Below are 19,005 nucleotides of genomic sequence, written 5' to 3' on the forward strand. Positions count from 1 at the left end.
GCCACCCCCCTGGGGAGGGGGGAGGGGGGCACTGTGGCAGCAGAAACTCTGGGTCACAGGGCCACAGCACCACACATATTCTCCACTGGCAGGAGCAGTCGGGTCTGAAACAATTTGGAAAGGCCCTCTTTGAGGGAAAGAATACAATACTACTACTCTTGCGAGTGTTACAGATGGCTCTGTGTGACCTTATAGACTCAGAGGAGGCTGTGAAGTGAGGGGCTCTGGAGCTTAAGTAGGTCCATAAGATTCCGTTCTCCCCTTATCACAGCCAAACACCAGTGTTCTGCTCAGGCAGCACTGCCAGGCTGGGGGGCCGGGGGGGGCGGCTACCAGGACGCAGCTGGTGGGAATTGGGCTGAGAGACCCACAGGAACTTCCCTGGACCCATCGAAGTCCCTTCCTCTGAGGTTGTGTGTGTCCTCCAGCCCCAAAGGGGTCCTCGCTATGCCTCCTCCCCGACAGGATGGTGGTGTCACTCAACACTTCTGGGATGGCTTCCAGACCCCCACAGACCCCTCCCCACCAGTGCCCATCCTAGGACACTCCTCTCTCTCTCCTCAGGAGCTCACTAGCCCCTCAATAAGCCCTTGCTAGGGCTCAGCCTCTTGACAGAACTCTGGTCCCAGTGCCAGTCCAGAGCTCAGCTCAGTACAGCCCCTGGATACGCTTTTCTTTCCTTTTTTAAATATTTTATTTATTTATTTGACAGAGAGATAGAGCCAGAGAGCACAAACAGAGGGAATGGCAGAGGCAGAGGAAGAAGCAGGCTTCCTGCTGAGCAGGAAGCCCGACGCGGGGCTCAATCCCAGGCCCCTGGGATCATGACCCGAGCCAAAGGCAGACGCCCAACCATCTGAGCCACCCAAGTGCCCCATGGATACACTTTTCTTCCACTGGCAGGCTACTGTTGCCCTTGCCACATCACCTTCCCTGCTCCTCTGTAGTGCACTGCCCTGGTATGAGCACCGTGACTCGTGACAACACATTATGGCCCCAGATCACCTGGCAAGGCTGCGTCCAAAGATCCCAAATGCCCAGCAGGGAGAAAGCAAGGGGCCTGGAGAGGCCAAGCTGCCCAGGACCAGTCTGGGGCCCCAAACCTTGGTGCTCTGGCCCAGGTCCACCCCCCTTGGTCTTCCAGCTCCAGCTGTGACCAGCTCCCTGTTGTCTCAGCCCAGCCTGTGCAAGACCCTCCTAACCAGGACTGGATGCTGGTGGGAGGGGCTGGGCTCCAGCAAGTCCTGCAGGGAACGACGTTACTCCCTGGATGAGGTTGATGCAGGTGGGAACCATCCCGTCTTGGAAGAGGCCTGGCTCACACTGGGCCCCCGTGGAGCAGCCCTTGAACACAGGCACCTATGTCAGCCTATCCTGAGTCAGAAGATCAAGTCCAGCCATTGGGGCAGGACCATCAGGCCTTCGGAGGAGCCGACTAATCCTCCAAGTGGAATTTGCTTAACAACCCAGTTTGGCAAAGGACCAACTGGGCTGTGTCACCAAGTCACGGAGAGCCAAGTTTTCAAATAACAATTTTCCAACTTAGCAATTACCAGTTCTGAAAAATAAAAATAAAGAATGTTTATTTTAAGTACTCAAATACTCGGGGCTGTCTTGTGTCTAAAGCAGGACAAGTTCTCGTGTGATCTGAACTGCGGATGTCATGAATGTCAAGTGTTATGACTGCCTGTCCTCCTTCTCCTTCATGGATTTGAGCTCCCAGTAGAGACTGAGCCCACAGAGCCTGCACACTCTGACCCCTGCCAGCCACACAGGAAAATCCAGACTCCTGGAGACGGTCTGTGGGCCAGCAAAGGAGGACTTCCTCGGCATGTCAACATTACACATCCCTAGGGGTCAGTCAGGGTTCTGGTGGAAATCAGGAGGCACATCAAAGGGGTACCTGATGCCCACAAAGCTGTGGGCAGATTTGAAAGAACCAGTAAAGGATGGCAAGGTGCCCAGGGACCAGTAATAGTGAGAGTGGTTATGTCCCTGGGCCCGGGAGGGGCAAAGGAGAGCCCACACAGACGCGGAAGAGAGCATGGCTTTAGGAGGTCATCAGACAGGATCAGCAGCAGAGGAATACGGCCACTGCCAAACAATGCCAAGCAAGGAGGGTGCAGGAGGAATAAATACCTCTCCTCTCCCTCTCTGCTCTCCCGATATCTCCCCCATTGACTGAACCTAACTGGGGCGGAGGGCGAGGGAGATGTGGTGATGCAATTCACGAGGGCAGGCTCCCAGGGTGAGGGTAAGAATGAGCAGGTGGACAGTGGATACGGATTTTCTGTAAATATGACACCACCTCAGCCTGCCAGACTGCTGGGTCTGCTGGTAATAAGGCAGCAGCTGAATTCTAAATAGTCCCATTTCTCCTTCTTGAAACCATATGGAGGAGGACAAAGGCAGCCCATCACCAACACACACACATCAAACGTAACTTCAGAGAAACTAGGAGACTGGGAAACCGGGCAAATCCAGAAGCAGGTGAGTCCAGTGGAACCAATGTGGGAAGACAGGCCAGTGCAAAAGAGTGGGGGATGGGGAGGGCCTGGTGGCAGGCATCTCAGATGTTGCCAGAAACACTCACTCCCAGGACGAGAGGACCCTCTGAATGAGAACTCTTTGGGACAGAACTCAGAACCTGAGGAAGTGAAGAAAGAAGCGGAATAAGCCCAAGGAACTGCAGGGGGATTATTCCAGAAAAGGACCACCTTCCAAGAGAGAAGACAGCCCTCGGGAAGGCAAGGGCTCAACCCCTGGAGCCCATGACTGGGAAAAGAAGGCTGCCTGTAGAACCTTCTTCTTTTTTTTTTTTTTTTTAAGATTTTATTTATTCATTTGACAGAGAGAGACACAGCGAGAGAGGGAACACAGCAGGGGGAGTGGGAGAGGGAGAAGAAGCAGGCTTCCCACGGAGCAGGGAGCCCGATGCAGGGCTTGATCCCAGGACCCTGGGATCATGACCTGAGCTGAAGGCAGATGCTTAATGACTAAGCCACCCAGGCGCCCCTGCCTGTAGAACCTTTTTGAAGTCAGTTTGGTTCTAAGAGGCAGAGGGGTCACGGCTATGAAGGCGAGTCCAACACTTGTATGAGAAAGAAGGGCAGCCTCCTGAGCAGAAGAGCCTGGGTGAATCCCCGGCCCTGACTCTCTCCATAAGAATGTTCCACTGATGCCTGGGAAATTCTACTTCAGATTTGAACTTCGGATTCCTCACAGCCTCCAATGTCATGAATACAAGGGCTTTACGATGAATAGGGTAGGTTTCTCTCCTCCAACTCAATGTTAATTAAGTTGTAAAAGTAATACAGTTTTTGTATCTTCCTCACCCCAGCCTTCCCTGATGGATGTTTTGCATCTCACACAACCACCATACATGACCAGAAGGGAGGAATTAATACTAGCATATTTAGCTAAATTAAAATTTAAATTATTTAACTAAATAAAATTATTTAATTAAATAAGAATGAGGTTTTTATTTTAACTTTCTAACTTTTTAAAAATAGAAAATGCCATACAAAAAATAGAACACAATGAATCTTCATGGACCCATTGCAATAACCCAAGGGGCCCAGCTATAGCAATTATGAGCTCAGATCCCAGATGTCTTCCCAGTTCATCTGTAAATATTTCATTCTTTTTTTTTTTTTTTTAAAGATTTTATTTATTTATTTGAGAGACAGAGAGAATGAGAGAGAAAGCACATGAGATGGGGGTAGGGTCAGAGGGAGAAGCAGACGCCCTGCTGAGCAGGGAGCCCGATGCGGGACTCGATCCAGGGACTCCAGGATCATGACCCGAGCCGAAGGCAGTCGCTTAACCAACTGAGCCACCCAGGCGCCCTGTAAATATTTCATTCTTGAGGAAACTTCTAGAGGACTAACTCCAACCAACAGATAGCAAAAAATATTTTAGCAAAAGGAATGGCAGAGAGCTTTTAATATCTTCAATTGCAGATCTAAGACAAAACAAAGGTGTGGCTCAGAGGAATGGAATGTAAATATTTCAAAAAGTAGAAATAAGGCAAATAACAACAAAAAAAAAAAGAGAGAGAGAGAAAGAGAAGGGGGTTGAAAGTGGAAAATAGGGGCACCTGAGTGGCTCATTCTGTTAAGCCTCTGACTCCTGATTTCAGCTCAAGTCCTGATCTCAGGGTCATGGGATCAAGCCCTGTGTCGGGCTCTGCGCTCAGCAGGGAGTCTGTCTGTCTCCCTCTCTCTCTCTTCCTCTACTCCTCCTCCTGCTCAGGCACATGCAAGCTCTCTTTCTCTCTAAAATAAATAAATAAATAAATAAATAAATAAATAAATAAATAAATAAATCTTAAAAAAAAAAGGGTGAGAGAATATGGAAAATAGAAAACTCTGCTCCTTGTCTCTTACGTAATTTGTAAGTTGACAGGAATCAGAGCTAAGAAGCCAAGGGGAACCAAAATGTAATGTTAGTGACCTTGTGTTTGACTAGTTGAGGAATTGAAATCTGGAGAATCAGGAATTATTTGGGGGGATTGCTAATGGAAGAAATGATCTTTGGAGCCTTGATCAATACCCAAAAGGTATAGTGGCCACAGCCGTCTCCTCCTCAGCCAGTCTGGGCTCAGCTAGCTTCACGAACCTCATGGAGACAGGCCTGGGCTCCTAAAGGCTCCCATGGGTTCCCCTGGTACTGTGCCCACTGTTGTCCCAGACATGGAGCAAAACTAAGTCCAACTTGGCCTTGCCTCCACTCGCATCCCCAGGGCTCACAACGTTGAGGAGAATAGAGGCACACAGAAATAAGCATTTGCATGGTGCCATGGGAGGGCCAGCTGCATGGGGCAGGAGGAGAGTGGAAGGGGCTGCACCCAATAATGGCACCCATGGTGAATCTGACAATATGTGAACTCATCGTTATCCAGTAGGAGAACCAAAGGACAGTCATGGCTGTTTCGTTTGGCAGATGTTCCAGAGCACCACTCTTGGCACTGGGAATGCACTCATCAGTAGAAGGACTTGGTGGCAGCCCCATGGACAACCATCACAGAGAAGCACACAGGAAAGGGACTCATTAGAATAACTATGGAAAAGGAGTACAGGGGTGTGACAGTGTATCAATGGTGGCTGGACCAATTCTGAGTGTGTGTGTTGGAGGGTGGACAGGGGAGCTGGAACCTGAAGGATGAAAAAGTAGGAGCTCTAGACAAGAATGGTTTGTGGGGAAGGATGGAGAGCATTCCACGTAGAAAAAACAGCACATGCAAAGACCCTGTGGTGAGCAGGAGCATGATGTCAAGTGGAATGAAAAAAGGTCAGTGTGGCTGAGGCAGAGAGGGACAGGGTTGAGAGAGGAGGCTGGGGAGGTGGGTGAGGCGGGCAGGATGCTGGCATCCAGGTAACATGGGGATTGATGCTTTTGTTTGCAAGAGCAAATCTCATTCACAGTGGCTCAAACACCGAGGGAAACTGCATCCATCGCTAGCCATGTGGCAGCTGAAGGACTGGTTAATTTAGGGACTGAATAAAGTAACTTGGGACTCAGGTTCTTTCTATATTTCTGCTCTGCCCTTGTCAGCAAGTTGGTTTTTCCTTAAGCTTGTTCCTCCTTTGGTTACAAATGGCCACCACAGCTCCAAGCATTTCCAGCCACAAAATGTCCAGTGGAAGAGGGAGGACTCTTTTCCTCTTCATTTGTATCTCTCTCTCTCACTCTCTCTCTTTTTTTAGGATGGAAAATATTTCCTAGAAGCTCCTTGGCTCTCAGATGTGATCTCCCCTCTTCTTGGCCAGAGCTGGGTCCCACACCCATCCCTAAGGCAATTTCCGGAGGTGCACTGGTTGAAGAGGGATTGCTGGGCCCATGCGGATTTCTCTCTGAGTCACAGCGGAAGGGCGCACACCAGAAAAGATGTGAGGGCTCTGCCAATCCAGCCCCTCCAGCCTCTCCTTAGTTGTGGCCCAAGATGGTCTCTGCTGACCCTGGCACCCACCTGGAGGCAGGGGCTCCTGGAGATGCTGGAAGCGCCCCCACACTACCCAGACATCTCTTCGAGGACCTTCCCTGTGGGCCAGAGGGAGCAGCCTTGGCCCATTTTGCAGATTAGGCGAGGCCTTCTTTTAGGTAGTCGACAAACAAGAAAACAATGGAACAGGGCTTGGCCCTGGGGTGAGGCTGGGAGATGCTGAGGGTGAGAGGGAGAAGACCTGTCGCACCCTTGGGAGGGATCCCAGATGGGAGAAGAGAAAGGTCACTTGGGCAGAGCTGCACCCCTAGAGGGCCCTGGGCCAGAGCTGGGCGCCACAGGACGGGTGCTCCCCGCCAGAGGGCCGTGGAAGACCTCAGGAAGCCGGCCTTGAGTCAACGCGGGAAGGAAAGACTACGCTTTTCCCTCTTGTCTCCCCAGAACTGGGAAGTGTAATCAATATTTTTGAATGGGAACGGCTTGGCTACCTATGTGCTCGTCCCAAGACAGTAAGATCCTCCCGGGTGGAGAGAATAACGCGTGCAAAGACGCGGAGGTGGGGAAGGGGCAGCCGGCGTCACCAGCAGCGGTGTGGCAGGGGGTCCGGATGAAGGGGGCCGCCAGCGCCCGGCGCCAGGGCCGCGCCTTATCCTGTGGCAACTGTGAGTCACCCAGGAGCGGGGCGTGCCCAGGGCTGGTGTCGCGTGCGTGGACACGTGCGGGAGTGGGGGGGGGAACTAAGTTTGCGGGAAGTCTAGTCCCTCTACGGCCCTGCGGGACCAAAAGGCCGGCCTCCGTCCCAGAACGGAAAGTCCTGCTGTGTCCAAGCGGGAAGGGGGGCTCGCGGGCGGGGTCGCGCGCGCCCGCACACTGCCCAGTTCCCAGACTTCACGCCCACGTGCACCGCTGGGTGCACCGCTGCTCCTCCCCCAGGGGGCGTGTCTTGGGCGGGGCTCCCCCGGGGGCCGCGTGGAAAGCTCTGAAGTCCAGCCCGCCGGGCGCGGCTGCTCTCCGGGCGCGTCTGAACCTTCCCGGTCTTGCCCGGTGACTCACCGCCGGGTGGGGCCGGCGCACAAACACCCCGCAGGGGGGGCGGTGACAGAAGTCCCGCTCCTGCGACTCCGCGTCATCCCCGAGAGCCCCGGCCACCCTAGGTCCTCGAAGGCGCCCGGCCCTGGGATGCTTCGATGCTACCAGCCTCCAGGCGCAAGTCGCGGGGAGAGGTTCCCGAAGCCCCAGCCCTTGGAGCCCCTCGCCCCCCACCCTGAGCTGAGCCCCTCGAGCATCTGGGGACCCAGCATCCTCTCCTAGCAGGGGCGGGGTTCCCGGAGCTGGGGGAGCGGTTTGGGAATGGGGGACGCGGTGGCTCCTGAACAGAGTGGGAGGCACACATACCTCGTTGAACTTCGGATAAGGGAGCGTCTGGATTTGCGGTTGAGACATGGGAAAAGAATTCTCGAACAGTCTGTTTGGGTTTCCGAATTTGGAATGCCAGAACTCTGGATGTCCGGGCTGGGTTTCTGGATACGGGGGCTCAGCTCCAGGCGAGAGAGGGCTGAGCCCAGCTTGTGGGGAGGCATGAAGTGGACACAAGGTAGGAACAAGTGCTTTAATAAGGCAGCAGGCCAAGGGCCTGCCAGAGCTCAGGGCCTGGAGGGCAGTTATCCATGTCTCCCTTCTGTCATTACATGAAGCCTAATTTTTTCCCAAGACCTGAGAAAGTCTCAGAGGCCTGGTTAGCAGTCTTGTCGATGGTTTCCTGGGTGGATTTGGCCACCTGGTCCATGGCTGGGGAAGGAAAGGAGAAACCAGATGAAGGCCATGCCCTGGGAACCAGAGCCCTGTAGGATTAGCCTGGCCTGGGTCTCCATCCCCAGGAAGCAATGTGGGCAGAGGAGTTCTGGAGGAGAGGGCATTTCTGGGTGAGGGCTGAATAGGGTGGGGAGTGTGCTGGGGCTGCCCACCCTCCTGCCCACCAGCCCACCAGACCTTTCTGCCCTGCTTCTGTGGCCTGATCCACCACTTGCTGAGCCGTTGCTCCTGCTGCAGTCACTGGAACAGAGAGATGTGGCCTTTAGCCCCTATTGAGACACTGCTGACCACAGGGTCCCCACCATTGCTACCCCCCATCTGTTCTCTAGAGTAGTCTGTCCTACAGGCCCAAGGGACGAATGCCATCCAAGTAAAGTCCTTTGACTAAGGCCATCCAGCCAGCGAGGCACAGGAGCCCTTTCCATGCCTCTAGGGTGTTCTTAGTTATTTATAACTCTGGGCTCCTCCCCTCTGGCCTGCTTCTCTTCCCAACTCCAGGATTTCGGAGAAAATATCCCAACAGAGGCTGGAGCCGGCATCTGGGCTGTCGCTGCTCCTGGGCATGGCCCAGGAGGAACCCTATCCCCCTTTCACAATGTCTCCTGCAGAAGCCTGGCCCAGATGCCTGGCTTCCCACCTGTCGTGCATGGGACTCCACTTTTGCCAGGGGCCCTCTCCTGTGCCTTGCCCCAGAGGCACACAAGCCATGATGCTAGTGCCTCCGTGGGTGGGCAACTTAAGGCATTAGGAAATGAAGTCCAGAGAGGAGGTGACACATCCAAGGTCAGGCCATGTCCTCTGGACCAGAGTTTGTGCCTTTGGTGAACAGGGTTTCCAGGGGCTCAAGTGGGTCCCACCTGCTGGGTGAGCAGACAAGTGGCTCCAGCCTCCAGAGATAAGACTCATCCTTGCTGCTGACCAGGGAAGAACCTGCTTTACTCAGACCCTGGGCCAGGGAGGTGTGGAGGCCTCAGGCAGGCCCTGGGTCTGTGGCTCACAAAGCCCCCCCACCCCACCTTCCTGTCCCCCTTGGGGCCTTATATGACAGAACCAGTCAGGGCCACAGAGAATGAGCCTTTGCACCCAAATTACAGATGGGGAAAGTGAGGCCCAGAAGGAAGGGGCCTGAAGACAGGCTTCCTGGTAGCATTTTAGTTTCGGGAACAACCGTCCAAGTTCCCTGGGGCACTGGTGAAGGAGGGAGTTAGTTTGACTGTTGTCTGTTGACTGGGATATGTGCAGGACAGATTGGGAACTGGAGTCCCAAGGAAGGCTAAGCTGGGACTGGAAGAGCTGCAGCTGGTGGGCCCAGGGGTCTCCTCACACTCCCTAGCCCCAGTCTACCCTACCCCATGCCGCTGGGTAACCTCAGGTCCGAAGAGGAAAGAGCTGGAGGTGGAGAAACAAGGCTGCGGGCCTGCCCTCTGGGGTGAGGGTGGGGAGTCCCTCTGGGTAAGGCCTTAGAAGGAAAGGATTATTTTTCCGGGGGGCGGGGCGTGGGGGAGGTAGCGGGGCTCAAAACAACTCGGGGGGTGGGGTAGGGGCGGGAAGCCGCTTCCACCATTCCAGCCCGTCCAGTGTGCCTCTGAGACCCCAGCGGGTCTCAGAGGTGCATCTCGGAGTGCGCAGCCGCAACGGGCTCTCTCGGTGGACCTTCACCTTCCCCAAGCGACCGAGGTGGGGCCGCTCAGGATCAGGGTGGGGCCAGTCCCCGCCTGCTCAGCCTCCTCATATTGGCTCCTGGCAGTGCCCAAATCGGCCCCGCAACCCTCGGGCACCAGTGTTCCCCACCTGCCTCAAGGCATCAGCCCCTGGACTGAGCGGGGTGGGCGTCCAACCGGGTCCCTGCATCTCAGAGGCGGGCCCTCCCGAACCCGAGCCGCCCACCAACTCTCGGGATGCGCAGCCGGGGTCTTCTGCCTCCGTGAGTCCAGCCGCGTACCCCTGCATGTGCCCCAGGTCGCGTGCCATCCTCACCCGCTTCCTGGGCCGTCCCCTGCACTTGCTGCTTCAAGTCCTGCAAGCCCTTGCTGGCCATGGCTGCGGGGGTTCTGCGAAGTCGTCTAGGGTAGCCGCAGCGATGTTAGATCCCGTTCACCTTGCGGCGACCGGAGCGCCAGCTCTGGTTTTTAAGGCGCCCCAGGGCCGGCCCGCCCCGCGCGGGGCGGGGAAGAGGGGGGCGCGGGGCGTTTCCCAGCAGACCGGCTCCGGGGACTGACCCGGCCCTGCTCCAGGTTCCACCATCCGGAGAGCACATCCTGGCCTCCGGCGGGCGGCGGTCAAAACGCGGCGGTCCCCACCAGGGTCTGACGAGGGGCGAGGGGCTGCAGAGGGCTTGGGTCGGGGTCCAGAGATGGGTTGGAGTAGAAGGGGGGCGCACAAACCTCCTCCCTCCCCGTCGGCCCGACCCTTCGTCTGTGACCCTGAGGATCCGGTGGGTGCTGGGTCAGCGCCAGGTCAGAATCTCAAGGCTGGAATTGACATTAATAATAGCAGTGGCCTTTTACTGAGCATTTACCTAGCGCCAGGCGCTGCCCTAAGGCTTTACAGCCTCTTGTATAATCTTTACAACAGCTTCATGAAATGGGTGTTATTAGCAGTTTATAGGAAGAAACTATGGCACAGAGGGCGCGTTAAGTCTCACCCAAACTCACATGGCAGGCAGGGACTCGAATCCAGGTCGGTGGGCTGTAAACCGTAAGGCCCCGACAACGGCCAAGGCGGCTGTCCCCACACACTTGGCCGGGACACTGCAGACTGGCCAGCTGCCCTGATGCTACTGGGACCAGGCAGGGGCAGAGGAGAGAGTCGAGTAAATCCCTCTCACAGAGGGCGAGTCACTGGCGAGCGCCTCTGGGGAGAAAGCAGCCCGAAGTGGAGGGGGACAACCGAAAGGGCCGCTGTGTGCCCCAGCCCAGGCAGGGAGAGCGCTTCCTTAGGTCACCAAACCCCTACGAATTGGGCAGGAGGCAAGGTTCAGAGAGGGCAGGGACGCTCCCCAGGCCACACAGCGAAGAAGGGAGTGGCCGAGCCTCAGACCACTGAGGTCACCTTTCCCCGGATGGGGCGCGCGCTGGATGTGGTGACCACCCAGGGGCGCTGGGAGAGGAGTTAGAGGCCCAGGCACCAGTCGGGGAGCCAGGAATCCCGAGGACACCAAATGACCCAAGAGGCATGACCCCCTGGCACCCAAGTGTGCTCACCAGGCCTCCACCCCGCCCCGCGTTCTTCCATTCCAGAGCCAGCCTGCGGAGCCTGGAGGCCACCGCCCCACTCCCTTGTGCGTCTTGGTGCAGCGGCTCGATCCTCTCTCTAGTGCTTACTCTCTGATTCTTCCCCCCGGGGCCAGTCTCTGCGCCTCTGTGGGAGTCTTCCCGATTCTGGAGCCCTGGGAAGACCCCGCCTACCCAGGTCCACTCTGCTGGCCCATGCCCTGCCTCTAATACGGGGGAGGAGGCGGGGGAGCAGAGTCTGGGGGGTAAACCGCGGAGCGTCAGCCATGGCCTGGGGTTAGCTGGAAGCGCGCGCACGCGCGCACAGCGAGAATGGATTAATGGAGATAACTCTGGGCAAGTAAACGGGACAGAAGCTGAGATCAGATGGGGGAGGAGACACTAAGCACCGAGGAACCAAGCGGCCGCCACGCCCGCTCCTCCTGGCCTGAAGCCCGGCCAAGCCCAGAGCACAAAGGCGCGGTTGAAGCCGCCTTCTTGCTGCCTCGGGGACTCCGGGGAGCCCAGCCGTGCCCACATCCTCTCGAATTCCCACCAGTAGCACCAGTCTCTTCGGCCAGGAGGGTGTGATCACCACAGCAGTTAGCTCATGGTTGGCTGTTAAGGCTGTTTGCTGCCTGTCCCAGTGGGCCAGAACAAGACAGGGAGGCAGCAGGCTCTGTGTGAGGCACAGTGGGGCCCAAAGCAGGTGATGACAGAGAGAGCTGAGTGGCTCTAAAGCAGGAGGCACTGCAGTCAGACCTCTTGGGTTCAAATACTCCCCAGGGCAAGTCCATCTCTCTGAGCCCCAGTGTCCCCATCCTTGATGGGCAGATGGGGGCGACAGAATCTCCAAGTGCTATTGTGAGGGTTAAATGGGCTGAAGGATGCCCCACACTCAACGGGGTCCCTTCAACGGGGGGCCATTCACCTGGGGCTTCTCAGGTGAGGAGAGGGACAGGAAGAGACCAATTGTTCCTCTAGGGAAGGTAGCCCCAGGAGCCCAGAGCACATAATAGAGGGTCTTTTTTTTTTTTTTTTTTTTTTTTTTAATGTAGGCTCCATGCCCATCAAGGAGCTCAACACAGGGCTTGAACTCACAACCCTGAGATCAAGACCTTAGCTGAGATCAAGAGCTGGCCACCTAGCCTAACCGACTGAGCCACCCAGGTGCCCCAGTAGGGGTTTTGAAGGCTAAGAGCAGTGCAGGTGCCATGGGGTGGGAACAGGCTTCCCAGACAGGGCAAACCTAGATGTTTGGCATTTGACCCCAAGAACAGGCCCTGAGTATGTGCCTAGGGTGGGAGTCAAGCAGCAGGGACCCTTCCAGGTTCCTTCAGCAGAGGCAGAGGGCTCTGGGAGTCTGGTGATGCACTGTCCACAGGGGCTGGGTCTAGGAGTCCTCCTCCCCCGTCACCTGTCTGTCTCTCACGGTCCAAAGAGCTCTCAGGCACACCCAGGCCCCAGGTGGACCCCTCCTGGGCATGCACAGGCCTGCTTGTGTGCCCGCATTTGGGCCCAGGAGCATTAACACCCCTGACTACCCTGAACCTCTTCCAGACCTTTCACTCCTCCTATGGCAGGATTTGGGGGCCTGGGGGCCCAGCAGCCTCCTGCTCCTTTCTGCCTCCTCGGCAGTGGATGCCCATGGGCAGCAGGCTGGAATACAACCCGGCTCAGCTGTGCTTGACTGGGTTCCCAGCCCCCAGGGCTGGCCTTGACCCCTGCTCCCACCACTGAGGAGGGATGGGAAAGTGGTGGTCTCGGCAGTGTCTGAATTCAGGGGCGGACTCAAGCTCTGGCTCTGACTCCCAGGGCTGGAGGCTTGGGGCAAGTCACGTAGATGCTGTGAGCCCAAACTGTCTGGGTGCCAAAGGGGAAGGAACCCCTCCACCACTTCTGAACAAGACCCCAGGGCATGATGCCAACAGCCTTCATGTAGGACATCTGCCAGCCTGGTCCCCAGGTTATTTTGAAATCCCGGGGCCGGGGGGGTGGGGGGGCTGGCTTCTGCCGTAAGCACCTCAGTCCACACAGTCGGCGGGGCTGTAGCAGAGCATGGGAGTTAACTGGGTGGCTCTGGAGCCAGGCGACCTTGGCTTCTGCCTAGTCCCCGCGGTTCCTTGCTCTGTGCCCTTGGGCAAGTTATTTAACCTCTCTGTTCTTCAGTTCAGTTTCGGGGAAACTGGGATCATACCAACAGTTTGTTCTGAGGATTAAATTACACAAAGCGCTCAGGCCTGGGAGGAGCTCATTTTTACTACTTTCAAGGTGGAGGCTCACTTTCTCGCATCTCAGCTGTCCTCTTTTCTAATGACACTTGACAGGACTTCTGGTGAAGGACAGGAAAGCCCAGCTCCCAGCTGGTGGGAACTTGAAGCCAGGTGGGGTCAGGCAGGAGGAGCTATGGGGTCATGTCCTTCTGCACTGAGGAGGACTCAAAGAGGTCTTGGGTCTAGACGTCACATCTTTGAAGGTTGCCATCTATCTGTTCCAGGGAGGGGTGTGAGGTTGTCTGGAGGAGCCGAAAGCCGGGCAGCTTTCTCCATGTTAAAAGACAACGGTGTGGGCTCCCTGAAGGCAGTGCCTACTCTCAGAAGGTTCCCGAAATGCCTAGGGTCTGCCCGAAGGGTACCTGGCCCCGGACCTGCTTCCCAGACCCACCAGCAAGCTGGCGCCGGATTCCTGTTCCTGGATGAGGCAGCACAGAGCAGAAGCATGGGCACGTATGGCCAGGGGTGAGGACTTGAGTTTCATTTGGAATCTTTAAAAACAAAATTTCACCTCAGCATCTGTGGGGTCAGAAGGACCAGGGGCGGAGGCCTCGAGGGAGGGAGTGAGGGAGGTGAAGGCGTCGGAGGCAGCTTGGGAGGGGCAGGCCTGTGGGTGGCCGGGTGTGGGCGTGGGAACATGGGCAGCCCAGGTCGCGCTCCAGGGCTGGGCACTCTGTGTGCCAGGTGGGGGTGGGGTCCGAGGCGGAGGGCTCTTCCTCGAAGGCTCCATGGCCAACTGGCATCCCTCTAGTCTCCTCCGCTCTTGGCCTGGGAGAGAGAGAGAGTGACTTTCACACACAGCTCCAGGCCCCAACCCTCAGCAGCCAGCCCGAGGGTGGTGGGGCCGGGAGTCGTCTCTGCCCCTCCACCCTGAGGGAGTCATTCATGAGGGGACCTCACACTCAGGCTGAAGGGGCTGCAGAAGGTCAAGAGGCGGCCCCGAGGGCTCTGGGTCCCTGGGACGGAAGCAGTCTTGCCCAGTGGAGTCCGGGAGCCCAGCACTTACCTCCTCAGCCACTTTCTCTTCTGCTCTGGCTGCCTTGTCCTCCTTGTCCTCCTGCAGGGGGGCAGGCCCCAGGTCCTCCTGTGAGGGAGCAAAGGGGGACAAAGGGGGTGTGGGACCATGTGGAGCGTGCAGAGGCTCCCACGGCTCTGCAACCAGGGCTCACCCACCTGGCCTCAAAGACGAGCAGAGGCCCTCGTCACCTCGCTGCATGTATGTAGAAGGCAGGAGGGGCGGGAAGTGTGAAGACCAGTCTGACCACGGGAGTGACAGAGCCTCATGGAAGGGCCCACAGTGGGGGCTCTGTCCGAGGATGCCAAGGCCTTCTGGGGGCACCAAGTATCCTGGAGCCCCGCTTTACACCCCCTAAGCGAATGCGGAGTCTCTGGGCAGTCTGTAGTTGGGCCGCTGCACCAAGGAGGACTGGTGAGGTGGGGTGCAGTGGGGTGCAGTGGGGTGGGGGAGGGCCGTGGCCCTGAAGCCTGAGACCTGACCCCACCCTCAGTGCCCCCGAATCACATGATCATGCACCCCTGTCCGACTTAGCTCCCAAATAACCCTAGGTGGAGGGGTATGCCATCACTGTTTGCACTGCGATCCTGAGGCCAGAGAGGCCAAGTATCCAGCTCAAGGCCTCAGAGCTCAAAGCAATGGAGCTGGTAAGGATCAGGTTCGGCTTGCTCCAGGCCCATCCCTATCCCTAGTAGCATCTTTCTCTCTCCCTGCCTCCTGGATGGGCTCTGGGCTCAAGCTGGTCTGGTTGAGGTCAGTAGGGATTATACCATCCTCCCCACTACCTGTCTCCTACTCCCTTACCCCCAGCCAAACACTGCCTAAGGTGGCCTGCCTGGGGGGTGGTTGAGTGACAGCTGTGGGCAGGACCAGACTGGATGATCAGCCTGGATCCCAGTCCTAGCATCTACCTCTAGAGGATCCTGCCATCTCCGTGCTAACACTGGGACATGCTGGGTAGATTGGGGCTTTAATAGGGCACCCAACTGTGTCAGCTAGAGTTGGAGCAGGCCTTCCAGGCAAAGGGTAGGTGGCTCCCTGCCTCGTCCTGCCACCCCAGGGCAGGTGCATGAGGCCAGCGGAATGGAAGAGCTGTCAGACTGGCAGCACTGCATCCTTCTGTGGTTCACTGGGGAGGGAGTGCGACTGGTTTTTAGGTGTCACCAGGAAATGTCCCCTTGGGGCAGCCGCCCACACCCTAGGACCTGGGGTGACTCCGTGGGCTCACCGGCCCTCCTTCAAGGCCAAAGAGGAGTGCCCAGACTCCCTCTCAGAGGCCCAGTGGCAGCCTGGCCCCACCCCAGCGCCTCTTTTGCTGGGGGGTGGGAGAGGGAGGGGCCTGGCGTCTCCTGGAGCACCTATGGGTCCTGCCCAGAGGCACAGATGATGATGATGATATAGTCACCTGCCTCTGTTGGGTGCTCACCATGATCCAGGTGTAACGGTTTCCTGAGGGGCAATTTCCCTGCAGCATCATACATCGTCACAGGGAAACGGGCACTCTCAGCCCCTCCCATGTTACGGATGAGGTAATGGAGGTGCCAGGGGGTTGAGCAGCTTCCCAAGGTCATATAGCTAGCAAGGGGCAGAGCTGGGAATGAGGACAGGGAGCAGTTGCCCGCCCCAAGGACATGGGGACCCTCTGTTGGTGCTGAAAGTGGGTGCCTAGGTGGCCCCCTTCCCCTCACCCACTCCCCGAAGCAGGGATCCTCATTGCTGGGGGCCCGGAGCGGCCTGTACCTGCCCCCCATATAAACCAGGCTCCCAACTGCTACCTCACCCTCCTGCAAAGTCTGCCCTGGGACCTTGGGCACCTTACGTAATCTCTCTGGGCCTCATTTCCACACCCTGTTTCTGGGGATTTTGTGCCAATTAAATGAATTAGTAAGTGTAAAGTGCTTCAAGCAGAGCGTGCTCTGTGGTGGGTGCTGGGACAGCTCACCCACGGGCCTCTGGCTCCTGGGAGTGCCCTATTGCTCTTCATGCTCCCAGCAGCTGGCAAGCCCATGTGCCCATGTGCGCGCGCGCGCGCACACACACACACACACACACACACACACGCGGGCGCACACGCTAGCGCCCACGAAGGTGGAGGGCGGGGTCAGGACCCTCACTGCTTTGTCACGAGGGGGCGCTGCTGCCCTGCTCCTCCTGGGAGGTGAAGGCAGCCCACCAGGCCCTGGCACGGAGGCCAGCTACCAGGCCTGTGGGCGGTGACTTGGTAGCTCCAGCCCAGTGTCTATGGCCTAGGAGGCTGCCTGTCACCACAGGGGGCCCACAGGACCCTGCTTTCACTGGTGAAATGTGGTGCCTCCCAAATGCTGAGCATCAAGAGGACGTGGTTTTGAGCCTCACTTTCCAGGTGGGCCCAAACTGCCCCCCTCACAAGGGTCATTGGGAGGATCCTAGGCATTAATGGGTGTGAGAAAAACCAAGCACGCATCATGGGTCCCTAAGTCTCTGCTTCCTTATACGTCATGAGGCCATACTGCCTCCTCCCCAACTATCCTGTCTGGGACCCGATCTCACCTTTCGAACCACTCCAGAGGTGATGGCAATATTCTCTGCCTCCTCCACCGTCTTGATGGCCACCGTGTTGACGCTGGTGACCACGGCCTCACTCACAGCGTTGGCCTGCTCCTTGGTCTTCTCAGCCACTGCAAGAGGACTCTGGCTGGCCTTGGTCCTCCTGCCCCGTCCCCGCCTGGGCCTGGCCTGCCCAAGTCAGGCTGAGCAGCCCCTTTCTCAGGGCGCTCAAAACTCTGGCTCTACTGGAGGCCCGGGGCTACCCCTTTCTCTGACTCCAGGGGAGCCCTGTTGCTGATGGAGGAATCAGGGGGCCCACCCTCGGTCTAGCCTCAGGGTCTGGTGGAGTCTGGATCCACTTACAGCTTAGGCTCCCAGTTGGGGGGTAAGGAGGACCCTGGGCTCAGGTGTTCAGTACCAGGTTGCAGTCCCTGGAGGTCCCAGCCCCAGTGCCCCCTGGCCCTGGGCTCCTCACCTGAGGTCACGCTCTGCACAACATTCTCCTTGGTCTTGGCTCCTGGGGAGGAAATGGAAGCGTCAGCCTACTCCTCCTGGTGTTGGGGGAGGGGAAGGGAGGGCAAATACACACAGAACAGCTGGACAAGCTGTGGGGTCCGTAGGGGGTGAGGATGGTGTCTGGGGGCCAGCAGTCCCTTCAAAGGCTGCTTCCGGCTGTGTCTGGAGGAAGCGAATGGATGGGAAGTGGATGGGACAGAACAGGGGTGAGAGAGACCAGGCCTGAGGTAGGGTGCAGACCCGCCCGGGTGAGGCCTGGGCCTCGGAAGCAGCAGCAGGACAGAGCTGAGTCACCGGCTTCCAAGGGGCTGAAGGGGGGTGGGGCTGCCCCGGACGGTGGGGCTCGGGCTCCTCTCCCCTGCCCACCCCTTCCCTCTGAACAGGGTGGGGGCCTGGGACGTGGCCGCTGAGCACCTGCCTGCTCATCCCACAGAGGCTCCAGGCTCAGCGTGGCTTCTCATCTGAGTCCAGGGGCCTGCAGGTGATGCTGGGGTGGGGGACACTGGCTTGCATTTGTGCACTCGCACTCACGCTCGCGTGCGTGTGTGCATGTGTGTGCGTGCACAAACAGGTGTGTGTGAGGGCTGAGTGCCCTCTGGCTGTTCTGCCCCAGAGACCCTGGGGCCCTGAGGAAGTCAAAGCAGACACTGGGGGGTTTGGAGGGGTGGTGTACAGGGGCATGGGGGTGCTCCAGGGCCTGGAGACCCTGACTCAACAGCCAGGTCCTCACCCCCACCCAAAATGCCTCCCTGGGGCTGGGGCATAAGGCTGGCCCTGGGAAACTAGGCACCCCCGCCTCCGGCCTCCCAGCCGCTGCACCCTGCCACGCCCTGCTTCGCCCACACTCACCCACATACATGACCCCCTCCTTGGTCTTCTCGGCCGCTTCCGTCACCCCCTGCTTGGTCTTCTCCACGGCGCCCACCACACCCTCCTTGGCGATGGAGAAGCCCTTCTTGAAGACGTCCATGGTGGTGGGCAGGGCAGGGAGGCTGACGCGTGCAGAGAGCTGTGGCTAGAGCAGGCAAGAATGCTGCTGCAGCCACCGTCCCCGCCGCCTCTTACTGACGCCCATGAAATATTGATGATGCGGCGGCCGGCTGCTGGGAGCACGGCCAGCGGGGCGGGCAGGGCGGGGGGAGGGCACCCGCCCTCACCTTCCCCCGGGGCGGGGCAGCGGGGGTCCGGCTCCCCTGCGCCCCTGCTGCCCAGCCCTCCCCTCCTGCCCCCTGCCCTCTGGGGAGGGCGGCTGCAGGGGGCTGCACACATCCTTATCCATCACTGCCCCTTATTCATCCGCTGCCCTGCCCACCCGCAGCGGCCGCCACGGCTGGGGGCTCTCAGGCCCCGGGCCTGTTGTGTCTGATCCATCTGGGACAGAGGGGGTCAGGCAGGGGAGGCGCCTTTGCTACCAGCGTCCCAGGTAGGGCAGGGGTCAGGGCCCCGTGGGGCCTGTCAGGCAACAGTGGCCAACCTCCCAGACCAGCTTGGGCTGCCTGGTGACTCACCAGCCCCGTGGACGGCCCCATCCCCGGGCTCTAGCAAGGGCAGCCAGGGCGCTGGGGCAGGGGAGCCGGCAAGGGTTCCCCAATGTCCGAGCGACCCTAGGACAGCTCCTTACTCTCTCTGAGTCTCCACCCACCTGCTGGCTCCCACAGCCCCCCGGGGTGGAAGGTGCTGAGTAGGCATGAAGTGCCCCCCGCTTCC

At 58.2% G+C, this 19,005-nt stretch overlaps 2 protein-coding genes across 2 annotated transcripts; both read right to left on the bottom strand.

The window, feature by feature from the left end:
• Positions 1-7,539: 7,539 nt before the first annotated feature.
• On the bottom strand, positions 7,540-9,891 carry ADIRF (adipogenesis regulatory factor). Its single transcript, XM_025880964.2, has 3 exons — positions 9,734-9,891; positions 7,934-7,996; positions 7,540-7,732 (listed from the first exon to the last, which is right to left on the bottom strand). The coding sequence occupies exons 1-3, from the start codon at positions 9,792-9,794 to the stop codon at positions 7,629-7,631; spliced, it is 228 nt and encodes a 75-aa protein (XP_025736749.1). The 5' UTR covers positions 9,795-9,891; the 3' UTR covers positions 7,540-7,628.
• Positions 9,892-13,211: 3,320 nt separating this feature from the next.
• On the bottom strand, positions 13,212-18,568 carry SNCG (synuclein gamma). Its single transcript, XM_025880975.2, has 5 exons — positions 18,148-18,568; positions 17,258-17,299; positions 16,786-16,913; positions 14,248-14,325; positions 13,212-14,009 (listed from the first exon to the last, which is right to left on the bottom strand). The coding sequence occupies exons 1-5, from the start codon at positions 18,266-18,268 to the stop codon at positions 13,989-13,991; spliced, it is 390 nt and encodes a 129-aa protein (XP_025736760.1). The 5' UTR covers positions 18,269-18,568; the 3' UTR covers positions 13,212-13,988.
• Positions 18,569-19,005: the final 437 nt, after the last annotated feature.

The sequence above is a fragment of the Callorhinus ursinus genome, unplaced genomic scaffold (genome assembly GCF_003265705.2).
Source record: "Callorhinus ursinus isolate GAN/ISIS: 27379988/994484 unplaced genomic scaffold, GSC_fseal_2.0 scaffold31, whole genome shotgun sequence".
Classification (NCBI taxonomy): Eukaryota; Metazoa; Chordata; class Mammalia; order Carnivora; family Otariidae; genus Callorhinus; species Callorhinus ursinus.

Coding starts and splice junctions, on each gene's coding strand:
- ADIRF (XM_025880964.2), bottom strand. CDS start 9,794: ATGGCCAGCAAGGGCTTGCAGGACTTGAAGCAGCAAGTGCAGGGGACG. Junction 7,997..9,733: donor GGGGACGGCCCAGGAAGCGG/GTGAGGATGGCA, acceptor TCTCTGTTCCAG/TGACTGCAGCAGGAGCAACG. Junction 7,733..7,933: donor CACAGAAGCAGGGCAGAAAG/GTCTGGTGGGCT, acceptor TTCCTTCCCCAG/CCATGGACCAGGTGGCCAAA.
- SNCG (XM_025880975.2), bottom strand. CDS start 18,268: ATGGACGTCTTCAAGAAGGGCTTCTCCATCGCCAAGGAGGGTGTGGTG. Junction 17,300..18,147: donor GGAGGGGGTCATGTATGTGG/GTGAGTGTGGGC, acceptor TTTCCTCCCCAG/GAGCCAAGACCAAGGAGAAT. Junction 14,326..16,785: donor CCTCTGGAGTGGTTCGAAAG/GTGAGATCGGGT, acceptor GCTCCCTCACAG/GAGGACCTGGGGCCTGCCCC.